Raw genomic sequence first — 25,729 nt, forward strand, 5'->3', positions numbered from 1 at the left:
TATATCATACTGATAATATTGACATCCTTCCTACATCATCATTCACTGAGCATCTGCAAGGTGCAATTACATCCTGAGAATGCAAAAATGAATAAGATATGGTACTTTCTAAGAGAGAGCCAGGGGTAGGTTTGTGTGTGTGTATACATGTGCCTGAACTGTGGGTAATTTTTGGCGGCAGTCACTCAATGTGTATATGCTTTGGAGATGTTAATCAGCTTTTCCCATGATTATCTCATACTGGGAGTATCTCCTTGGGTGGAGATGCCAGCATTTAAAGAATAGTGGTATAATACAGCCGTTAAATGCAAAAAATCTACTTAATGTAGTGTTCCAAAGCTGGAGAACGTCTGGGTTAGAGTTCAGTGATTGATAACATATCATTCACCAATGTGGCACACCTTCCCAATGGATTAATGAATATATTTGACTGTATGTGATTTTCACTTGCTGATTAAGAAACCTGTGTCTGTACTGTACCTATTTGGGCCTTCTCACAGTTTTGTAGTCAACTGCTAGCTAAATAGTGGTTGTTTACTATTTACTAAATGGAATTACCTTTATATCATTTAAAATGATTTAAGGTTAACAACCTACCTTAACCAAGTTGTGAGGCAATACACAGTAGGAGCCAAGGACCTGGATTATGGAGCCAGTCTGCCTGGGTTCCAGTCCATACTCTGCTATTCATTACCTGGGTGACCATTGCCTCTGTTTTGCTAGCTGTAAAGTGGGGATGATAATAATACCTGCTCCATTGTTGTATTTGGCATGTAGTAGACACTGTCAGTTGTTAGTTATTAAAGATCCATTATCCCTTATTTGCAATTTTGAAGTAAAAAAAAACTATAAAGTGGCAGTTTTTATATAACTCATTTGACATCAAAGCCTGACCTAACCAATGTCTTTGCAATATATAGTCCGTTTTTGGTTCTGTACTTGACCTTAAGTTATTTATATTTAGTTTGTAAAAGCCCTTGGTAAAATATAGACATTTGTTATTATTATTGTTTTATGATACTTATTGGACAGTATAGTTGACAGTCTTTCTCATGAAGTAAAAATAAACTTGGATATCTTATGATTAGTATTATCAACTAATTAATTAAAAACTAATTAAGGGACTTCCCTGGTGGTCCAGTGGTTAAGACTCTGTGCTTCCAGTGCAGGGGGTGCAGGTCTGATCTCTGGTTGGGGAACTAAGATCCCACATGCCGTGCAGCATGGCCAAAAAACCCCCCAAAAACTAAGTTAATAACTAATTAATATTAATAATATTTATTGAATATTTATGTGTGCCAGGTACTATACAGGTTATTTTATGTTCATTATTTTCTTTATTCCAACAGTCCTTTAGGTGACAGTATTGATTCTGTTTTTAATGTACTGAGGCTTAGGGAGGTTAGGTCATTTGCTCAGGATTACACAGTCACTCAGTGTGCTAGCACTGCTAGGATTCAGACCTCATCTCTCTGACTTTTTAGGTAACTTCTGTGTTCTTTTCCTCCACCTATATTATCTCTATAATTTAGAAAATTTTCATAAGGATTTTATTTCATAAGGAAATAAAATCACTGATATACTAAAGTGTATTTTTATTTTGCTTTTTTTACCTTTCATCTTAGGTGCTGGAAAGCCCCCTATGTTTGGTGATTATGAAGCTCAGAGACACTGGCAAGAGATTACTATTAATTTACCAATCAAACAATGGTATGGATAATTTTAACTTGATTTTATTGTTTATCCGTCAGTTAATGTAGATTATTTGAAGATACGTAAAAGGAAAATATGCTATTTCTTCATCTTCAGAATCCTCATCTTCCTGTATACTGATGTCACGTATATTACCCTGCATATTGTCGGTTCATTTTGAAATTTCATCCTCCTGAAAGTTACCCATATATTTAGTTACCAGCTGGAATATGGTACTGAACTAGAACTTTGAGGATAGGACACTGTATGCCATGGAAGCTCCTCAGGACATAAGCTGTGGAAGTTTATGGACTAAGAGTATTTCTTCTGGAAGTTTTGCAAAGCTTCCTCCTGTAAGGAACATATGAGATGAAAAAAAAGCAGTAGCTTAGTGGTGAAGAGTGTAGGGCTAGAGTCAGACTGCCAGACTTCAGATGAAGGCTTGTACTCTTTACTAGCAGTGTGAGCTTTTGCAGGTTATTTAACTATCTCTGCCACAGTTTTATCACTCATAGAATGGAAATAATAGAATATATATTTCACTGGGTTATTGTGAGGATTGAATAAAATGATTCATTTAAAGCACTTTAGACCAGTGCCTGAAGTGTAATGAGTTCTCAGTAAATGTTAGCTGTAGTTATATCTCACAGAAATCCATGCACTGTCATTTTTGTTGAACACATTCTGATAACAATTGATGACAGTATTTTTTTACTTATTAGATGCCTGGTAGATTACTTGATTAAACCTGGCTATGCAAACTGTTTATATTGTTCTGTTGATTGCTTTGGTCACTGCTTTTATATAACTCCTTTCTGAGAGAGATACATACAAGAACTTCATATTGAACTCTCTATGAATAGGTTGGCTGCACCCTAGTCCAAGTTTAGAGTATTTAAAATAGAGGTCAGCTAAATATTTGATACTATTCTTTTTTTTTAATAGGTGTGTGCATGTTTGTTTATTTATTTATTTGACCTCACTGTGCAGTTTGTGGGGTCTTAGTTCCCTGACCTGGTACTGAACCTAGGCCATGGCAGTGAAAGTACCGAGTTCTAATGTTTAAATGGTGTGATTTCTTTTTTTTCCCCCTAGTTTGAAGTTCATTGCTATATGATTCATAATGACTATCATTGAAAAAGATACATCTCAATGGCACAGTTTATAAAACAGAAAATATATCCTTGGGACAGGTTCACTATTATCAACAGTGTATATAAATCTATATTGGAAATAACATTTCTAATATTCTGAATTTTTTTGCTAATTTTGTCAAATTTGATTAGTTTGCCATTATTGTTACCTAGCAATGTGGCTGAGGAATGGTTTCTCATTTTTTAACTTCAGTTTTCCAAGAGTGGGGACTTCCTTGGTAGTCCAGTGGTTAAGACTCCGTGCTCCCAATGCAGGGGGCCCCTGGTTCAATCCCTGGTCAGGGAACATGATGCAACTAAGAGCCCACATGCCACAACTAAAAATCCTGCATGCCGCAACTAAAGATACCACATGCGGCAACTTAAAACGCCGCGGAGCCAAATAACTAACTAACTAACTAACTAACTAACTAACTAACTAACTATTAAAAATCTTTTTTTTCCAAGAGTGAAATCTTTCTGTCTTCATCTAGAAAGTTAGCCATAGTGTAGTCAAAACTTTCAAGTGACAAAGTAGTCTAAAATGTGAAATCAGGATCTATGAAGTAAACTTTAAAAATGGCAGTTTTGGGACTTCCCTGGTGGCGCAGTGGTTAAGAATCTGCCTGCCAATGCAGGGGATACAGGTTCGAGCCCTGGTCCGGGAAGATCCCACATGCTGCGGAGCAACTAAGCCCATGCACCACAACTATTGAGCCTGCACTCTAGAGCCTGAGAGCCACAACTACTGAGCCCGCATGCCACAGCTACTGAAGCCCACGTGCCTAGAGCCTGTGCTCCACAACAAGAGAAGCCACCGCAGTGAGAAGCCTGCGCAGTGCAACGAAGACCCAATGCAGCCAAAAATAAATAAATAAATAACTTTGTAAAAAAAAATGTCAGTTTTATAATTCTAAATTTAAACACTTATTTATTCCATTTCAATATACATAGTTGTAAGTAATAAAGGAAAATTGAACTTTTTAAATTTTATAATGATAATTCCTTATGTATGAAGTCAGGAGTACTTTTGGCATCAAGTAGTAGAAAGCCTAAGTAATAGTAGTTTAAGCAATACAATAATTATCTCAATAAGTAGGTCTTTGCAGGGCTGGTAAATTGGCTCAGTGATAGCAATCAAGGGACTTCCCTGGTGGTCCAGTGGTCAAAACTCCACATTCCCAATGCAGGGGGCCTGGGTTCGATCCCTGGTCAGAGAACTAGAGCCCACATGCCTCAACAAAGATCCTGCATGCCACAACTAAGACCCAGCAAAGCCAAATAAATAAATAAATATTAAAAAATAATAATAGCAATCAAGGACTCAGGCTTTTCCATTTTTCTTCTCTTTCATTCATTCTTCTTGGCATGTTGGCTTTTCATCCTGAGGCTTTTCACCCCATGATCAATAGATGACTGCCAGGGCTACCAGCACTGTGACTTTGTACAACCATATTCAAGGCAGGGGTAATAGGAATACCTTATTTTTTTACCTCTCTTTTTGTTCAGGAGCAAAATCTTTCCTACCCTTAAAGCAATCATTAATAGAAAGAAACACCTGGCTCAGTGCAGGCATGGTTTATACCAGGGCTGGGAGAAGAGTCCACCTACCCTGAGCATGTTGCTTTTTAAAAAGAAATCACAGGTTTATAAGTCAGGAATTATGGGAATGACTTTATTTCAGCATTGTTTATAATTATGAGAAGCCTGAAACACTCTAAATATCTTTTAGTAGGTGAATGATAAAGTACATTTCTCCTGTGTACATGTGTACATGTTTTTCCTAGGTAGATTCCTAGAAGTGGAATCTCTAAAGTAGCCAGTTTTAATGGATACCAACACAAGAATATTTCTTTCCATATACCCTTAACAATATTTAATAATAACAATTAACACCAGACTTCTAAAATTTCCATTTCCTTGAGTACTTGTGTTGTTGAGTATCTTTTAATATATTTACTGACCATGATATTTTTTCTCAAATTGGCATATTTATATATTTCCCCCATGTTTCTGATGGATTGCTGATCTTTTTTGTAATGATTTATATGATTTTAAAATAAAGAATTACATTAATTTTCTATGCTGTGTTAACAAGTGACCATAAATGGTACTTACTTAAACACACATTTAGTTTTGTAGTTTCTTTAGGTTAGAAGTCTGGGCACAGCTTAGTTCAATATTATGATCAGGGAGGGTCTCAGGAGGTTGCAATCCAGTTGTCGTCCGAGGCTGCAGTCTTATCAGAGGCTCAACTGGGGAAGGAACTGTTTCCAAGTTCCCTCAAGTTATTGACAGAATTAATTTCCTTGCATTTACAAGACTAAGGGCTTTGGTTTCTTGTTGGAAGCTACTCTTATTTCCTAGGGTCTACTTGCAGTTTCTTGCCATGTGGCTTCTCCAGTATGCCCACTTACTAAAACGACAGCTTGATTCTTCCAAGTCAGTGAAAGGGAGTCTCTGGTTTAGCCAGCAAGATGGGATCTTACATATACATAAAACATAAGCACAGGCATGACCATCCTATCACATTTGTCGTATTTTGTTGTTTACAAGCAAGTCACAGGTCTTGCCCACACTTGAGGGGAGGGGATTGATTGTACACACTTAAGGCAGGAACACCAGGAGATGCGTTCATGGGGATGACCTTAAAGTCTGTCTGCCACAGTATTCAACAGTATACAATAGTATTCTATATTTTAATCTCTTTTTGGTGTGTGTATATGTATAAAATAAATATCTTCTTCCTGTTTGTTCTTGTCTTTGAATTTTTCTTATGGTGTCTTTTGTTAAATAAATTTTTACATTTGATGTACAGAAGCTCTCTGAACTGTTCTTGAAACTTAAGTTTGGAACTATTTATTTATTTTTAAATTTTATTTATTTATTATTAATAAATTTTTTTTTTGGCTGTGTTGGGTCTTCGTTGCTGCGCATGGGCTTTCTCTAGTTGTGACGGGCGAGGGCTCTCTTCGTTACAGTGTGTGGGCTTCTGATTGCAGTGGCTTCTCCTGTTGCGGAGCACGGTTTCTAGGCGCGCAGGCTTCAGTAGTTGTGGCATGTGGACTCAGTAGTTGTGGCTCGTGGGCTCTAGAGTGCAGGCTCAGTAGTTGTGGTGCACGGGCTTAGTTGCTCCATGGCATGTGGGGTCTTACTGGACCAGGGCTCGAACCCATGTCCCCTGCATTGGCAGGTGGATTCTTAACCACTGTGCCACCAGGGAAGTCCTGGAACTATTTTAAAGTATTTTTTTGTAAAAAGCAAAAATACCCATGGTATGTTAGAAAAAATTACATTTTGAAGTTAATGATAATACTCTTGAATATAATTTTGTTCCTTCCCATTCTGACCAGTTAGAGGAGCCTGTTAAGTTATGAACATTAGATCTAGCTTTCTTCCTTAATTCACAGAATTTTGCATGTAATAGGCTCTCATTACATGTTGGTTGAATTGTGTTCAAAGTGTTATTAATAAAAGTATACCTGTTTCATGCAATATTTCTTTCTTTGTAAACCAAATCTGTATGTGGTCTTTGACGTTCATTTTTTATTTAAATTGTGATTTCATATTGTTTCTTTAATTTTTTAGACTGTCAGAAGCAAATTCTCTTTTTGTTGCATATTTTCTTTTGTATAAGTGTTGGTCATTAAGTTTACTAATAGTAGAGTGATAACAAGTTCCAGTTTGCCTGTGAGAATCTTGGTTTGCCTCTATTGTTAATGACTTAATTATTTACAGCTTCTTTCTTAAGAGTACCTTGGTTTACACAATAAATTATTTAGTCACACTACTCAATAACAACTTTTAATTGTGAGTTCACAAAAATTTTTAGGAGAGGGGAGAAAACTTTAGATGAATTTTTTTTAACCTTGTATAACATTTTTTCATGTTAATTAAGTTAAATGAAGTGAGATGTTAAATATAAGTATTTCTTATATATTGATTGTTGGAATGGCACTTTCTTTTTCCTTTTTCTTCAGGTATTTTAACGGCAGTGATAACAACTTACAGTATTGGGGATTGGACTATCCACCTCTTACAGCTTATCATAGTCTTTTATGTGCATATGTGTAAGTTTTTCTTCCTTAACATAACTTTAAATATTTATGCCCTTAGCAGGTGTAGTAAGGAAGAGTTTGTTGAATAGAGAAGAGATCATTTGTAGCTACTATTGTATTATGGTTTGTAGAGCACCATACATTTATAATTGGATTGTAGGAAAGTTTATCAGAGTTTGACTATTTTCATAATTTTTTTTGAGGAAAGTCTAGAAAGAGATGCAAAAATCTAGCTTTGTTTTGAAGTAGAGATGTTACCAATTACGCATGGATTACTGAGAAATATATCTAATACGGTTAGCTGTGCACAGAAAAGCTTTTTTCCTGGAATGGCCCAAAGTAAATGAGAAATAAAGGTCAAAATGGTATTCTGACTAACCTGTCAGGTAAGAAACTAGAAATACCGTAGTGTTTCACTTATGATTTAAGATTGGGATTGGAATTCCTTTTTCTTTTACAGAAATGGAATGGTTTATAGAAGATTAGGTGCTTCTACTTAGTGGAGAACCAGTTCTACTCTGTCCTGGTATTCCATTTCAGACTTGAAGTGTATCAGCAGAAATTTGAGGAACTTCTTCACATTATCTTCTCAATTCATTTCATTTGTTCTATTTCATATTTTGTAAAAATTAGCTTCCTGGATTAAAAATAAGTTTCCAAACTTCAGGATAATCAGATATACTTTGCAGTGTTCTGGAGAATGTAATATGATTGAAAACTTAATTTATCTTTAATAATTATGTTCAGTTTTATGCAATGATTTATGATTAATAGCTATTTATTGTAGCCTATTATGATAACTGAAAAGATTATAAATTATAAAACTATGATACTCTTGTCAATATTCGTGTATTGCTCTTTACAAAGTATATGTTTAATAAATGAAATGTGACATCAGATTGTTTTCACACTGGAAGAATCATGAAGGTGGGCTTTTAGTTAACACGCTACATGGGTTTGTTGGAAGATAAGCATGGCAGATTCTGGTAGCGTTAGTCAGTTTCACATGGTTAAATACAAGGAGTAAAGCTTAAGCCTTAACTCCATTGCTTTATAGGAGCAATGGCCACTTCTCAAAATAGATTCGTATGTCCTCAGATGTCCTTACTGCTAAAAGTAATGGAGAATAAAGTGCATGTATATATGTTTGATTTGCAGGGCAAAGTTTATAAATCCAGACTGGATTGCTCTCCATACATCACGTGGATATGAGAGTCAGGCACATAAGCTCTTCATGCGTGCAACAGGTAAAAGAGCAATAGGCATTGAGTGTAAAATTTGATTAAAAATTTTTTTGAACTGATGACAGGTTCTATTTGTCCTTACTTTTATAGTTGTGTAACTATAAATATGCATATATATGTATAATATGTGAGCAAATGTATATGTAAGCTAAAAAAAAGAGTAGAAACTAATAATTCTGGGTGCTTTACATTTACTATTATCTCCCTTAATAATTTGGACACCCAAATGAGGTAAATACTGTTGTTATCCTTATTTTAAGCTGAGGAAACTGAGGCCTAGTAAAGTGAGGCTAATATTCATAGCTCACCTGAAGTTGGTTAGCTCTAAATTGAAGTTATATTTGTCTAGGCTGTTGCTTTAATAAATCCCTTTCACTTTTACAGTGAATTACAGCTGTATGTCATCTATTGTATTGCTGTGCAGTGTTGCTAAATTAATCTTTACAACAAATGTTTATTGAGCATTTATTGTGTGCTGTTTAAAAGTTGAAAGTAATAAGCTTAAATTTCTTTAAAAGCTTTACAAGCCTTAGGCTTTAATGCTAGCCTGGATCTTTTCCTTAATTAGTCTAAATCTAGTCAGGGTTTGTTCTCTTTACTATTCATCCAGTCATGGAATATCAGGCCCAAGAGATAACCTGTATTGCCTGTCTTTCTCTCTCCCACACCACTCCCTCTTCCCAAATGCTTTAATGCTCTAATCCTTTTTGAACCACATACTCACCACATGATATTTAGCTTCTGAGCCAATACCTGTATCTGCAGGGAACTTACAACCTTTAGAGACTCTATTCTATTTTCAGAGAGCCCCAATCATTAGAAATTTCCTTCTTGTATTGAACCTTCACTAGTCATTTTAGGTTCTGTTTCCTTGGGCTACATAGAACAAGTCCGATCCTTTATATACCTGACACCCTTCAGACATTTGAAGTCATCTCCTCTCGAGGTTAAACATTCATAAATACTTTAGCTGTTTCTTAGATGACCAGTTTCTTGAATGTGATTATGGTTTTGAGGCCTCTGGTTGTGCTTCTTCAAATATGTTCCAGTTTGTCAGTGTCATCTAAAATGTGGCATCTGGAGCTGAAAATAGGATTGCATGCATCTAACACTGACAGTTTACTATCATTTATCTTATTCTGGACAAATATATATGTGTGGTACAAGAAAAAAATAGGCTTTTTGGATAGCTATGTTGTACTGTTGAAGAACTTAATATATTAGTTTTTCTTTGTTCTAAAAGGACTGAACATTCAGAATTATGAATTGCTTTATTTTTTTTCCCACTTTTTTTCAGTTTTCTCCTCACCTGGGCCTATCAAGCTCTTTGTAGGCATTAATTAGCAAAACTTATGAATTTTTATAAATATTCACATTAAAAAAGATTCTCCTGTGCATCTCCACATTTGAGGTATTGTTCACATCAGAAAATTTGGAGTATACAGATATTGAGGGGAAAATAAAAGTTTCCTTCCCTTGCTTTGTGTATTCTTAATTTTTATGTCCGAGTCAGAGCAAAGAGAGAACTGGTTTTAGATATAGCTAATTGATTTAAAGTGTGAATTTGTTAGAGAAAATTAAGACTCTAGTACTGTATCAGTTGAAATTAGGCACAGGTGAAGGGAATGGAAAGTGCTCAACATGGAAAGGACTTGTCCAGAGTGAGTAGGAACCTCGTGTTAATAAATTCTCACTCGGGGTTGGAGGAAGGCTGTTAATAGGTTATAGTAGATCCTGATGGACTCAACGCTTAAAATCATTTGCTTGTTTTTTCAGTGTTACTTGCTGATTTGCTGATTTACATACCTGCAGTGGTTTTGTACTGTTGTTGTTTAAAAGAAATCTCAACTAAGAAAAAGGTAAGTTTTGAAGTAACCTGATATTTCATCTCTGAAATGTTTTATTACCTTAACTATTAAGTGTAGAGTTTAAGGAAGTCATGCTTTCGGGACTAGATAATAGGGAACAGTATATCTTCTGTCAATTAATTTTCATTTAGAAACTTATCTTAGAGTAATTATTTTAATGTCCAAATATAGCTATGATGCACTGAATTTTAGAAGTTATATACTGCTGAATTGCACAGCATGCTAAATTTATTGCTTAACTGGTAAATCTGAATTTTGAGTTGGCTTGTGAGAATGACAACTGAAAGTCATTTTGAAAAGTTGCTATATACTCTCATATTCACAGTTAACGAATATGCTCTTTTTAAAAAAAATCTAATGGTTTGTGTTAGAATTTTATTTATTATTTATTGGCTGCGTTGGGTCTTCGTTGCTGCGTGCAGGCTTTCTCTAGTTGTGGTGAGCGGGGGCTACTCTTCGTTGCAGTGTGCGGGCTTCTCATTGTGGTGGCTTCACTTTGTTGCAGAGCACGGGCTCTAGGTGTGCAGACTCAGTAGTTGTGGCTCACGGGCTCAGTAGTTGTGGCTTGTGGGCTCTACAGCATAAGCTCAGGAGTTGTGGCGCACGGGCTTAGTTGCTCCGCAGCATGTGGGATCTTCCCGGACCAGGGCTCGAACCCGTGTCCCCTGCATTGGCAGGCCGATTCTTAAACACTGCGCCACTACGGAAGTCCCATGACTATTCTCTTTGGTCATTTTATATAGATTAATCATTAGATTAATTTATCTGATATATATATCTAAAAGTGCTTTCTCAGACAAACACCTTTTAGGGATTTTTTTTCCTTTTTACTGAAGTATATATACTATGTCACCTCCATGAAGACTTTAGTGTTTAAAGAGTTGCTTTATAAAAATGGAGTATTTCGATAAATAGAAGGTAAGAGGGGAACATTTGCTACTGTGTTAAATGAAACTACACTTTTACCCGGTTTACAGATTACTTTCTTATTTCACAATAATTTTCTTTACAGATTGCTAATGCATTATGCATATTGCTGTATCCAGGCCTTATTCTTATCGACTATGGACATTTTCAGTATCCTTTACTAATTTAGAAATGAAGTCAGATGCATATCATGAAATCTAGGGTCAGTTTGTATAACGTTGTGATCTAGTAATGTCTTATTTACTAGGGTTCTTGCTTATATAAATCATTTTTAAAATGGTAAAAGAATCTCTTCAGCAAGTGTTTAGTTGAAGGGTAAAGTACAAATTAAAAGTAGCAATGTTTTTTTACAACTATTTGGATTGGGAACAGAATGTTCGTAACTGATTAGCTGTTCTGGAGCTAATTCTGAAAAGGTGAAACATTTTCTATCTTTTGTAAATGTTATCTGACGCTGACAAAAACAATTTTCCAGTTTTTGAGTTTTAAAACAAAATGTTTCCTAACAGATAGTGGTAGCTGGGAGCTTCAGGAAACTAAAATTGAATAAATCTGTGTGGATTTTATGTGTGTAATTTTTGATACCTAAAATAAGGAACATTCAAATAAACAAATTATAGAGGAAAGTTGATAAAATCTATACATGGCTCTCCAGTTTGTCTTCTAATGTATTAAATATTACTGTCTGTCCCAAAGGAAAAAATAATACACACCATGATTGCTTAATTAATATTTTTTCCTTTTGGTGCCAATCTGTTTTAGTTATAAAATTAAAATGTGTATCTGTCAAAGGACTTGCAAAAGATATTCAGATAGGTAGTTACTTCCATCATATTTTTTATTCAGTCCTCTTTCCTAATTGAGCCCTTTTTCTTGGCATTATAGGATCATGGCTTTTAGATAGTTTGATAATATCAAGAACACTGATAATAAAGAAAAGAAAAAAGTTGTTTACAGGTTTTTTTAATACTACATTTACTTTGAAATATTAACACTCATACAGAGAAGTACACAAAACGTAAATGAATTGGCTAAGTATTATCCATGTCGAGAAATAGAACATTGCCAGTATCCAAAACCACACCTGTACGCATCCCAAGTAGTTCTCCCTCCTCCATTCTCAGAGATAGCCACTTACTGACTGCTAGTACTATAGTTTGGTTCTCCCCCTTTTTGGAACTTTCTATAAAAAAGACAACACAGTCGGTATTCCTTTGTGCTTGGTGTTTTTGGTTCAACATTCTGTTTGTGAGAGTTATTCATGTAGTTGTACGTAGCTGTAGTTCGTTCTCTTTCATTGCTTTATAATATTCCATTGCATGAATACACATGATTTTATTACTGATAGACATTGGAGTGTTTCCAGGTTTTGGCTATGATGACTATGTTGCTTTGACCTTTCTTGTAAATATCTCTTTGTACACATGTAAATATATTTCTTATGAGTGGAATTGCTGAATTATAGGGTGTGCACTTGCTTAATTTTAGATATTCCCATATGGTCTTTAAGCATGATCTACCAGTTAATACTCCTGTTAGCAATGGTGTAGGAGTTGCAGGTGCTCACCTTCACCAGTTGTCAGTTATTTTCCTTTTAACCATTCTGGTAAATTCGTAGTGGTATCTTTTCCGTGATTTGAATCAAACTCTTGAAGCTTTGGGGATTATGTCATTTTGTAGGGACACCTTTTTTTAACCACTATTTACTTTACTTTCCTCATTTGTAAAATGGAGATGATAATAACCCTTACTTTTTAAGCTTTTTGAGAATTAAATGAATTCATATTTGTAAAGCATTTAAAGCAGTACTTGGGAGGTACTAAGCACTACATAAGTATTTATTGCTATTATTATCTGTTACTGCTGCTGCTGCTTTTGTTGTTCCTGTTTGTTACTTTTCGGGCTCTGAAATTTTATAATGACTTGTTTGGGCAAAGGTATTTTTGACAGTTGTTTTGGACACTGTGGGTCATTCATTTTGAAGACTCATGTTCTTCAGTTCTGGGAAATTCTCATAAATTATTTTTTTAAAAATAATTCTCTCCCTTCTTTCTTGAGCTTATTAGACAGATAGTAGATCTTTCAGCTCCATCTTGAGCATCTCTTTGTCATTTCGTTTTACAGTTTTGAAGATTGTCTTGCTTTATGAGTAACACTTCTATTAAATTTCATGTGTTCTGTTAAGCATTTAATATCTTAAATTTCAGTTTACTCTTTTTTTTTTTCCGCACTGTTCCCTGAATTATTTCCATTCTCCTAGGGTCAGTCTTTTCTTCTCTTCACTTTGGTCCTTTTTCTGTCATAGGTGTTCCTTATAGGTCTATTTGATCCTGGTGTATTTATTCTAAGAATAAGGCAGAAGAGAAAGTTGCATGTGAGCTTTCTATACATTTGGTCCACTATAGGGTACATGGCAGGATTCTGGCCAGTTCTCTGGGATCCTTAAATGTCACAATGTGGAGGAATTTGCTCTATAGTGTTGACTTCTACACTAGTTGCCCAGATAGTTTATTCCATTTCTTTGGAGAAATATTCCTTCTTTTATTGCCTGGTAGTAAATGTTTTGGCTGCCAGATAATCTTTGCAAAGGAGTGAGGTGGGATTTGACATCTCCATGTAGGAATTTTCAGTGAATCCTCTTGTTTTCTCTTCAACATACTCAAGCACTCCAACCTGCTTGTTTCCAGAATTCTCTGGGGGCTTGCAGGGTGGATTGGCTCCTCACTAGCCTGAGCTTCCTCTGTGCATTCACTAAGCTGTGGCTTCTTCTAGTTTATTTTATTTGTTGCCACTTCTCTGTCCTCTTTCCATCTTCTAGAAATGTGCTGAAATCTTCACCTCTTATAATGCGTCTTCCTGTTCTCTTTATGGCTATGAATTTAAACTTTAAAAAATTCCCTATCATTTTAAGGGGGTCTTAGGAAGGAGAGGAGGTAAACATGGGTACTCAGCTCACCATTTTCAACTGAAAATCTAGTTGTGATATTTTCATATAACAGTGTTATTAGTTTCTAATCAAGCACATATATTAATTTATATTTTTGATGCATATTATAGAGGAAAAATAGTGAGATCAGTAAGTTTGGTGTTTTTTTTTTTAACTTTTGGAGCATTGATTTTGATATGTGTTATAGTAATATTGTGAAATAGCCTAGCAGAAAACAAAGCTATATGTTAACTATTTAGAGCTCTTTTAAACCTAAACAAATCAGTTGCTCTGTTTAGTAGTAGATTTAATATATTTGAAGCCACTATATATAATTTCAAATTTGTTTATCAATTCAGTACTTTCAGCTTTTATTTAGAAATCGTTTTCATTATAATATATTATTACAAAATCACATAAGAAAAATGTTCTATAAAATGCAAAATCTATCTCTTTTAATTACTGAGATAATTCCTTGACACAGGAACATATATAATTCTGTGAGTCTTGGCTTTGCCTTGTGGGGTGTCCTTGGAGTATCTTACGACTGGGACCTGCTGGGGTCCCTGGCGTTTTGCTTAGCTATAAATTATAAGCAGATGGAACTTTACCACTCCTTGCCATTTTTTTGTTTTTTACTTGGCAAGTGTTTTAAGAAAGGCCTCAAAGGAAAGGGGTGAGTGGCTTTTAAACAACAGAATTCAAAAAATTACTTCAGATAATTTATTTGGCATACTTATCTTTGCCTTTTGGTGATTTCTTATTAATTTATTGGTGGCTATGGAGTAAATGGAAAGAGAGATCAAGCCGTGTTCTATATTATTGTATTTTAAATCTTCCTAACTAGAGAAATATTTTGATTGATGTATATTTACTGGAGGTAATGTGAATGGGCTTATTAGAACACTGCTGTAGGATTTCATCCCTTTAGAGCATATTACATTATATACTTATTAGAAATACATCCCAATTTGACATTTTTCTTCATAGCTGCATAGGAATGGCATCTAAGTTAAATGTTAAGAAGGATGGTGATAGTCTTCTTGTTGGGGAATTGCACATCTTAATAGTTGTGAATTTCTTAACTCTGATTTAAGTAGATTCTCATCTTAAACCCGTATTAGTGGCATAGATTTATCATTACTATACATTTGCATTTATTATATTTATAGTAATGAGACACAGATTGATTTCTCAGAATTACTAACCTCTCCCTATCTTACCAGTTCCCTTTGTTTTTGTTCTAGGTTTGTGTTGTTGATTAAACTGGCTTGTACTGTTGTGGCTTCCTTCATTCTCTGCTGGCTGCCATTCTTTACAGAAAGGGAACAAACCTTGCAAGTTCTAAGAAGACTCTTTCCAGTTGATCGTGGACTATTTGAGGCATGTTTAAAAACTTTTCTCTCGCTCCTTTCTGTTACAGTACCTTCCCTGTGACCTTTGGGGATTTCATGTAGAAGCACTTCAGCTGCTCTCCTCCTGCACTCATTCCTTGCCAGTTATTTAATCTGGTACATAAGCTATGGCTCGTCTGGCATTTTCCAGTACATTGTACAAATAGGTAATATTTATGCCATCATGAGATCCATAATTCAGTTATACATTTTTCCTAATGAAATAGGGTTCATAATGAAAGACAGCATGAGAAGTTGCAGCTACAAAGGTAACAGCTTTGTGGGGTTTTTTTTGGTTTATATTCTCTTTTTAGTCCTAGGAAATTATTTATTAAACTAATAATCATGTTTGCTTCAGAAAGATCTCATAATTCCTTATGAGGTATATAGCTTTCATCCATAGTAATTTTTAATGAGAATCATTCATTTCATTTCATTTAATGCCAGCTTAATCACTCTTGTTAAATTTTTATTGCATGGATAATTTGATTTAGAGTTAGTAATTAAATTAAACAAACCATTTTTCTGAAACAAAAAGGTCTTTTAATAAAGTTAGACAGAGACAACATATTTATAGATAATTTGCTTTTGAATAAATATTTCTTTTAAAAAGAATTAGAAAAGCATATATATCTTTCCAGTTTTTGAGTATATGAAATGCTTTAGAGTATCTTTCAGTGGATCTGTGGGAGGATGGAACCAGCATTTTGAAAGAGGCTAAGAAAGAATTTGGTGTTGTGAAGGAACAGAACTGTGTGCCCTGTATGTCAATGGGGATGATGATAGTGATAGTACTGATAATCATAAATAATCACTATTGCTATCACCACCACTTTCTTACTAGGTACCAGGCACTTAACATGTAATTTTATTTGATCCCTAACCATAGTGCTGAAGTAGCTGTTATACCCACTTTACAGATCAGAAAACTGAGGTCAGAGATTCATATAGCTTTTGCACGGCAGAGCTGTAATTTGAACTTTGAGAATTGTGCTCCTAACTTCTTTATATATCCTCTAACCTTAATACCTATATAAAGAAGAGTTTAGTTCTCCATGTAAGCTGCCTGGTTATTTGCCTTACCTTCTATTGGTTTGGCCAAAAAGTTTGTTTGAGGTTTTCCATAATATTTTACAGAAAACCCAAACGAACTTTTTGGCTAACCCAGTATTTCAGAAATGGTATTTATCATGATAATTATAAAAATGAGTGTCATACACTTTTGATGGTGCTGTTGGTTACCTTCATTCACTTGTTGCCCTCAAAATCTGAAGAGCAATTTCATTGGCCCGACAGAGGGAAGTAGGATGGTACAGTTGCTGGTGATAGTTACTTTCTTTTTATTTATTTATTTATTTTTAATTGGAGTATAATTGCTTTACAATGTTGTGTTAGTTTCTGTTGTACAATGAAGTGAATCAGCTATATGTATATCTATATCCCCTCCCTCTTGTACCTCTTTCCCACTCTCCCCACAGTCCCACCCATCTGGGTCATCACAGAGCACTGAGCTGAGCTTCCTGTGCTTTATAGCATATTCCCACTAGCTATCTGTTTTACACATGGTAGTGTATATGTCAATCCTAATCTCCCAATTTGTCCCACCCTCCTCTTCCCCACTGTGTCCACATGTCCGTTCCCTATGTCTGTGTCTCTATTCCTGCCCTGCAAATAGTTTCATCTGTACCATTTTTCTAGATTCCACATACATGTGTTAATATACAGTATTTGTTTTCCTCTTTCTGGCTTACTTCACTCTGTATGACAGACTCTAGGTCCATCCACATCTTTACAAATGATGCCATTTCATTCCGTTTTATAGCTGAGTAATATTCCATTGTATATATGTATCTTCTTTATCCATTCATCTGTCATTGGATATTTAGGTGGCTACTGTAAATAGTGCTGCAATGAACATTGGGGTACATGTGTTCTTTTGAATTATGGTCTTCTCTGGGTATATGCCCAGTAGTGGGATTGATGGGTCATATGGTAGTTCTACTTTTAGTTTTTTAAGGAACCTCCATACTGTTCTCCACAGTGGCTGTATCAATTTACATTCCCACCAACAGTGCAAGAGGTTTCCCTTTTCTCCACACCCTCTCTAGCATTTACCGTTTTTAGGTTTTTTGATGATGCCCATTCTGACTGGTGTGAGGTGATAACTTCATTGTAGTTTTGATTTGCATTTCTGTAATAATTGTGATGTTGAGCATCTTTTCACGTGCCTCTTGGCCATCTGTATGTCTTCTTTGGTGAAATGTCTATTTAGGTCTTCCGCCCATTTTTTAATTGGGTTGTTTGTTTTCTTGACATTGAGCTCCATGAGCTGTTTGTATATTTTGGAGATTAGCTAATAGATTACTCTGATTTCAGGTGTGTGGTAAAATGGGTCAAACAATATGTGTTCTACATTAGATGAAGTAAAGATTTCTTAGAAACTAATTTCCAAAGATGAATAACTTCAGTATTTAGGAATAATATGCTGCTCTTCGAAAAATATTAAGTATTTCTTGGGCGCATCTAAATTATGGTTGGCTAGATCACCTCCTATTGCGAAAAATGTGTGTGTATGTGTTCCTTAGAGAGTTTAATCAACTTAGTTATGAAATTGTGAACAAGCACTTCTCATGACCCAAAAGTTTATCTATTTAGAGATTATGGGCTGTACTTCATGGAGTTTAATATTTCTTTCAATTATACTAGAACGTAAAACTAACAAATTTCTTTTAAGGATAAAGTAGCCAATATTTGGTGCACCTTCAGTGTCTTTCTGAAGATCAGGGATATTTTGCCGCATCACATCCAGATAATGATCAGGTAAGAGACACCAAGTTTGTATACAGTGTTTTATAAGCTACTCTAAAAGTGTCATGGCAATACCTCATTTATCTGGCATCATAGGGAGTCAGGTGGTCTTCATTAGTGAATATTCCACATAATGTAAACTCATTGCTCTGTATAACAGAACTCTTTTATTTGAAACATTTTATGTGAAAGTTATTGTTCCCTACTTCCGTCTTCCTTAAACAGTATATTAAACGTGATTTAACCTAACCTTGAAGAGTCATAATTTTCAGCGGTGTATCAGTCAGGGTCGACCAGAGAAGGAGAATGAGTAGGAGATCACTGTGTTTGTGTATGTGTGTGTGAATTTATTATGAGGAATTGGCTTATACAATTGTGGGGGACTGGCTAAGCAAACCAAATGCCAGTCCATAAGAGACATTCAGGAGGGGCTATCTGGAGGGAAGGAAGAGCTGCACTGACCCCACTGCTGTTTGGAGTCTGATCTCAGGGAAGGCCTAAGCCTTCTTTTAAAGGGCTTCCAAGTGATTCAGGCCCCACCCAAGGCTGCACCCTTTTGATTAACTTAAAATCAATTGAATAGGGACTTTAATTACATCTGCAGATCTCTTCACAGCAGCACCAACATTAGTGTTTGAATAACTGGGAGGTGTGTGTGTGTGTGTGCTGCCTTTCTCTTTCCTCCAGTTCTTTTGGTTGGAGAGTATCCTTTGTGGCCCACTGTAACAGGAAGCAGACTAGTCAAGCTGAAGCCACAAAGCCACCTCAAGTGGGAAAATTAGTTCTTGTTTTGCATTATAATACTTGTTTTCAGGGCTTTCAAAGACTGTTTGCCTTGGTACTAAGTGGCTCCAGACTCCTCTGCTTGTTGAGCTCTTTTTTCCACCTTGCCCATCAACCATCACAAGGAGAAGCTCTAGCAGCTTCCCACTCCCTTTCTAGCTTGTTCTTTCTGATTTATCATGGGCTTGAAAATCAGATAATCAACTTTTGTGAAATTGAGGGCCAAAGAGGTTCTCTTGTGAGTAACTTTTATGAATGTTTGTGTTACAAATATAGCATTGTCTCTTTATACCTGGTTTTCTTGTTTGATAATTGACTTTTAGCTATCTTTGTATCTTTTCCATAGTTGATACTAAATACTAAAAAAAATAAGCAATATTTAGTTCTATAATATTTTGTTCTATTTTATATAATCATGTATATATTAAAGTGTGTACATATTTCAGTGTATGGATTTTATTAAAATGTTATTTGGTCTTGAATTTATTATTTAATACACAAAAAACTTTAATTTGAAATCAACTTAAGTTGATAAGTAATGTGATCCTTACATTAAAAAATTGTTTCTTTGTTTTAGCTATATACCTTTATAAAGAAAACAAATGTCTAATTTTTATTAATTTTTTAGCTTTTGTTTTACATTTTTGAGCCTGCTTCCTGCATGTATAAAATTGACACTTCACCCCTCTCCCAAAGGATTCAAATTTACTCTGGTAAGTTTCTCATTACTTTAGATACTTAATTCTTGCTGCAATTGATCTTTTAAAAATACAGATAATTATTTTCCTGCTTTGAACAGGATTTATTGGATTGAGACATAAGACATTCATTTATTTGGCAAACACTTCCTGAGTGTCTGACATACTTAGGTGCTGTTTTGCACTAGGCTGAGCAATCAGAATCTTTCAGTTTAATTCAACAACTATTTAATTTCTTTGTGGTGGTCAGTGAGGGAATACAAAGAAGAAAACAGTGGTGATAGACATGTTTAAATTATTATGCTCTAAAGCAGACGGTATTAAGTTCTGTCAGGTACAGTGGAGTGCTGTGGTAGTGTGGGAAAAGGAGATATTACTTTGAGGGCAGATTTTAGACTGCTTCTTAAAGCAAGTGGGATCAGAGCCAAATTTTGAAAGCTGGGCAAGATTTGGCATAGGTGGTTATATAACAGGAGAGTTCGAGACAGGAGGAAGAGCTTGAAGGTACAGATGTGGGAAAGGATAGGGAATGATCTGGGAACAGCTATTAACCAATGAAATTTGTGTAACTTTTATGTGGGTATGTGTGTGTTGAGGTTAGGAGAGGATATAGTGAGAGAGAAGAGTCAGAAAGAATCAAATTATGTAAGAGCCTGAATGCTGGGCTGAAAAATTTGGAGTCTGATTTGTGTGCAAGAGGAGCAAAAAAGATTTTGGAGAAGGAGAGGGAACAGATCTCTGTTCTGGGAACATGACTTGTATCAGTTGGAACATGGATTGGGTATATATTTTATATTTTAGGGTTTCTCTGCGTGGGTTTACAGATTCCTCCTGGTTGTATTTCTATGGTATTTAGAATTTGTTCCTGTGTACCTTGGTCTATAAAATGACATTTAAAGAATATCCTTTTAAAATATCAAGAAGAGTTAGTTTATGAAAACAGTCAGTCTTAGTGGACTTATAAAGGGACAACCTTTTATTTTTTATTATTTAAAAAAAATTTTTGGCCGTGCCATGCAGCTTGCGAGATCTTAGTTCCCTCACCAGGGGTTGAACCCAGGCCCTCGGCAGTGAAAGTACGGAGTCCTAACCACTGGACTGCCAGGAAATTCCCTAAAGGGACAACATTTTAGAAATTGGGGTTTCCATTCTGGGACTGCCACTTATTTATATTGCATTCGAAAAACAAGCCAGAACAGAGCATGTCAGTCAAATATTTCAAAAGTGCTTATCGGTTCCACAGTGCAAAAAGATTCATGTTCCTCTTTTTTAAAGTTACCTTTTTATTGATGATGTCTGTTGTTTCATTCTGTGAATGAACTCTGAGCATAGTAAGTCATCTATAGTTAATATTCTATAGAATGTTTAGAATAGGAAGGATGTGGTTAGTAATGTTCTGATGTCTTCAGTAGCCCTAACTTGAAATATTTGCAAGCTTATGTAAAATGGTTATTTATCATGCTAAATAAAGGTATATTTGAAAGATGATGGAATGGTATTTCAGAATTTCGGTAACTAGCAGTGTTAGAGATGATTACTTTTAGGATTATAAAGCAGAAAAAGCATTTTCTTTCTCTTAGTTTCCTAATTTTATTTTGTTTGTTGTGTTTTAATACCAGACATTGTGTTTAAAAAATAAAAAAGACATATTAATGACATATTTTATTTTTGTTGATAATGTTTTAAATTCTTATTGAATACTTCTGAGAGCTTTAAAACATTTCCCATTATAATTATTTTAAAGTGTTTTTTCCTTTCAATTTAGATTGAATTATTTCTTAGTATAGGTCTATAATTAAGGTAATTGATAGTATGAATACTAATATATCTATAGCAGCAAAGTTACTTTTATCTATATCTTTTCAAGTAGTATTTATTAAGTGCCCTCTAATGTGTCAGGTCCTCTTCTAGGAATTAGCATATAAATGAATGACAGCTAATATCCCTGCTCTCTTAATTGGGGGACATTCATGCTAGTGGCAGGAGAAGAACAATAAACAAAATAAATCAGTTAACAGGAAAATATCTGGGAGTGATGAGGACTATGAAGAAAATAGTATTATGTGAAAAGAGGGCTGGTGGGGTTTGGTTAGGGGGGCACTACTTCAGATTGAATAAGGGAAGGCCTCTCTAGGGAAGTGACATTTCATCCTGGAACTGAATGATTGATTGATCAGAAGGAACCAATTACAGTAAGATCTGGGCTCTGACTTGACAAAAGCAATTTTTTTCTCAAGGCAGGAACACATTTGGCATGTTCGAAGCATTAAAGGGACAAATATGAAGTGGCTGGTGTGAAATGAGTGAGGGAGACAGTAAGAAAGACTGGAAGAGGAAGGCAGGACCCAGATTATGTAGGAGTTTGGATTTTATTCTAAGTGTAATGGGAAGCTGTTGGAGGATTTTAAACAGGGAAATTACATGATCTGATATGGTGGCTAAATGGCGAATGGATTGTCGGGGGCAGGAGCATTACCAGTTGGGAGGTTATTGCAGTGGCCCAGCAGAAAGATGGGTATGGCTTAGACCACCCCTCTGCCACCATCAGCAGAGGGGAGTGGAGAGAAGTCAGTGGATATTGCATTTGGGAGATGGTGTAGATAGGATTTGCTGATGGATTGGATGTATAGCATGTACAAGATAGTGATCCAGGTTTTTTGCTTGAGCAACTAGATTGGATGTATATAGATAAATGTCTAATATGCAGAATATAAACTCCTGAAAATAGATCTAAGTAATTATTAATTTAAAATTCCAAGTAGCAAAGGATTGCTTTATAGAACATTGAATATATTTTATTGAAGTGCACGTTTTAAAAACACTAAAATGGATTTACTTTGCCAGTTTTAGATTTTGACTTTCTTGTCCTTCATGCTTTTTAATTTAAATTGTCAGAGATTCCAAGGGAGGATGAAGGTATGATTGTTGTGTCTGGATTATTTAGTAGTTTTGTTATTAATAACTGAGACTCAGTGAACTTGTAGATGGTTAGGTATAGCTTTATAATAATTATTTTTCAAAATATTTTGATTATTAAATTTGAATAAAATATTATGCACATTAGAGTTGTGTATATATTTTCCTTCTAACTACTATAAGTTATAACTACTATAACTACTATATAAAGCTATATTAAACTTTAAAATTTTACTTGAAATGATTTTAGTCAGATTCATAATTAAATTGATACTATATTTTGTAAGTTGTTATATCTGATTTTGTCCCCTTTTTCCTTAAGGTTAGCTGTGCACTGTCATTCTTTCTATTTTCTTTCCAAGTACATGAAAAGTCCATTCTTTTGGTATCATTGTAAGTAAAAATGTTTCAAGTATGTTTTATTTGTTTATTTATTATGATGTGTTTATAATATATAAATAAATTTATTACTTACATTTAATCACCTAAGTGCAAATCAAAACTATGCAAATGTTACATAATTGCATAAAATTATTTCATAAAATCACATTTTTTTCCAGAATGATGATCTCTTACAATTTTACTCTTTATGATATATTTTAAACTGATAAAATTTTATAGAATAATTTCTGACATCTTATTTCTTCCTATTTTTTTCATTTATATTTTCTATATGCTAATAAAAACTGTCTTCCAAAGAGGCTCTACTTAGGTTGGAGCTTGTTTGTCTTCTTTGCCTTTTTCATTTCATTCATTTCCACATCTATTCAATAGCCTGTTCTCTCCATCAACCTCTTTAGAGGCTTTTGTTTGTTGCCTCCTTTTTAGTTCTTCTGTCAAAACCTTCTTTAGACCCTATTGGCAATCCCTAACCAGACTCCTTTATTTTAGGAGCATTAAAATTTTTTCCTGTTCTTCACAGAAATTGAGTGGCAGTGGGGGTATATTATCCCAATATTAAAATAGTATTTGCCCAGAACACATGGGAATACTTGAATCCTGCCCAAGATCAATCCCACCCATGCCTGCCGCACCCCTCACCCTGTGTTTGCTAGGTTCCTGTGGAAGATGCATGTATGAAATGACTAATAACAAATGGAAGGGTGTATTGCTTTTATTAGGTGGAGCTTTGAACTAAAACCTTAGTGCAGAGCTTTATAGTAGGTGGGGCTGGCCTATGGGGAAGCCTTCTTTCCTCTGAAAAAAATAGTCTTGTACCATTGCAGACTGGGAGGGCAGCTTAATTTCATCCCCTGAAGTCTAAACTTGAATTAGATCTGACCACTGTTATGTGAGGCTAGGCTGACCCTATGCAAATCCCTAGTGCCAGGGGATGGAGCTATGGAGAGGTATTGCTTTCAAACATGTATAATCTTCCCCAGGATTCCTACTCCAGAGAAACGAGCTCGATCAGTGAGTGACCTATAATCTGACCATTCAGATTAGCTCTTGGGCCCTGAATTTCTAGAAGTTCATACTCTACAACTGTACCTAGATTATTCATAACAGTGCATGACTTTAATATAATTTTGATCAAATATTTTAAAGTTCCTCTTGACCTGGTTCCAGCTAAGCTATCATTAAACAAATATTTCACCCAATAAATATTTATTGAGGGCCTACTATTTGCCACATACTGTTCTGTGCACCTGGGATATATCTGTGAACAAAACACAAAAATCCCTACTTAGCTTTCATTCTCAAGGACAGATACTAATAATTAAATAAAAATAAGAAATTAAATAATGTGTTAGCAGGTAATAAAAGTCACAAAGGATACATAAAAGAGGATAAGGGAAGTTGGGAGTACTGGAGCTGGGCATACAGGAGTAAGTGCAGGTTGCAGTTTTAAACAAGGATGTCAAGGTAGGCCTTGTCGAGGAGATACTTGAGTGGATTGGAGGAGGTGAGGGTTAGCCAAGTGGATATCTGGGAGAATAACATTCTAGACAGCCAGTGCCAAGGCCCTAAGATGGGAGTATGCCTGATATGTTCAGGGAATGGCCAGTGTGGCCAGAGTGCAGTGGTCAATGTAGGAAGTAATAGGAGGTGAAGTTAAAGAGGTAACAGGCATGTAAATTATATAGGATCTTGTAGGCCATATTGGGAACTTTGGCTTTTATTCTGAAGGAAACGGGGAGGCATGTAAGGATTTTGAGGAAGACGCATGATCTGACTTGATGTGTTTTTTTTGTTTTGTTTTGTTTATTTATTTTTTTTTTATTTTTGGCTGCGTTGGGTCTTTGTTGCTGCACACGGGCTTTCTCTCTAGTTGCAGCGAGCAGGGGTTACTCTTCGTTGCCGTGCATGGGCTTCTCATTGCAGTGGCTTCTCTTTGTTGCAGAGCACGGGCTCCAGGGTGCACAGGCTTCAGTAGTTGTGTCATGTGGGCTCAGTAGTTGTGGCGCGTGGGCTTAGTAGCTCCGCAGCATGTGGGATCTTTCTGGACCAGGGATCGAAACCCGTGTCCCCTGCATTGGCAGGCAGATTCTGAACCACTGCACCACCAGGGAAGTCCCCTGACTTGATGTTTTAAAAGGATCACTTTGCTTATCAAATTATACATGTTAAATATGTACAGTTAATTGTATTATCAGTTATACCTCAATAAAGCTGTTAAAAAATAAAATGATCATTCTGGTGGCGGGTCAAGAACAGATTGTACAGAGCAAGGGTAGAAAACACAGAGACCATTTAGAAGGCAATCACCATTATCCAGGTTGAGAGATGGTGGTGATTGGGACCAGGATCATAATAGTGGAAGAGGTGAGAAGTGGTCAGTAGAGCCTGAAGGTTTCCCGATGATTTGGATGTAGCATGTGAGAGAAAGAGAAAAATCAAAGGTGTGTTCATGGTTTTTGGCCTGGAACGGGAAGGATGGAGTGGCCATTGACTGAAATGGGGAAGACTGCAAGTGGAGCAGGATTACACTAGATGTGAACAAGGTGGGAGGTTCCCAAGTTCAGTGTTGGACATGTCTTTGGACATCAAGTGGAGGTGTTGAGTTAGTATTTAAATACAAGTCTGGGTTGGATATATGAGTGGAGTCCAGAGAGAGACTGAGCCAGAGACATAAACTTAGTAATTTCTCAGTAGAGATGACATTTAAAGTCATGAGACTGGATGAGATAACCAAGGAAGTGAGTATAGACAGAGAAGAATACCAGAGACTGAGTTCTGGGCCACACAATATTAAGAGGTCTGGGAGAAGAGGCAAATGGGAATGGCCAACTAGGTAGGATGCAAACCACAAGAGTTGGTGTCCTGGAAGCTGAGTGAAGA

The 25,729-nt window shown here is 35.6% G+C and overlaps 1 protein-coding gene across 3 annotated transcripts in view; it reads left to right on the forward strand.

Annotated features, from left to right (window-relative positions):
* ALG6 (ALG6 alpha-1,3-glucosyltransferase) overlaps positions 1-25,729 on the forward strand; it is a 57,929-nt gene that overhangs the window by 19,741 nt on the left and 12,459 nt on the right. For all 3 annotated transcript variants that reach the window (XM_060089899.1, XM_060089901.1, XM_060089900.1), the window contains exons 3-12: positions 1,626-1,710; positions 6,806-6,895; positions 8,042-8,130; positions 9,904-9,986; positions 11,008-11,072; positions 14,339-14,524; positions 15,096-15,231; positions 17,977-18,062; positions 19,462-19,546; positions 22,770-22,840. In XM_060089899.1, coding sequence (XP_059945882.1) covers positions 1,626-1,710; positions 6,806-6,895; positions 8,042-8,130; positions 9,904-9,986; positions 11,008-11,072; positions 14,339-14,524; positions 15,096-15,231; positions 17,977-18,062; positions 19,462-19,546; positions 22,770-22,840 — 976 coding nt within the window. The remainder of the gene's footprint in view (positions 1-1,625; positions 1,711-6,805; positions 6,896-8,041; positions 8,131-9,903; positions 9,987-11,007; positions 11,073-14,338; positions 14,525-15,095; positions 15,232-17,976; positions 18,063-19,461; positions 19,547-22,769; positions 22,841-25,729) is intronic.

This window comes from Mesoplodon densirostris, chromosome 2 (genome assembly GCF_025265405.1).
Source record: "Mesoplodon densirostris isolate mMesDen1 chromosome 2, mMesDen1 primary haplotype, whole genome shotgun sequence".
NCBI lineage: Eukaryota > Metazoa > Chordata > Mammalia > Artiodactyla > Ziphiidae > Mesoplodon > Mesoplodon densirostris.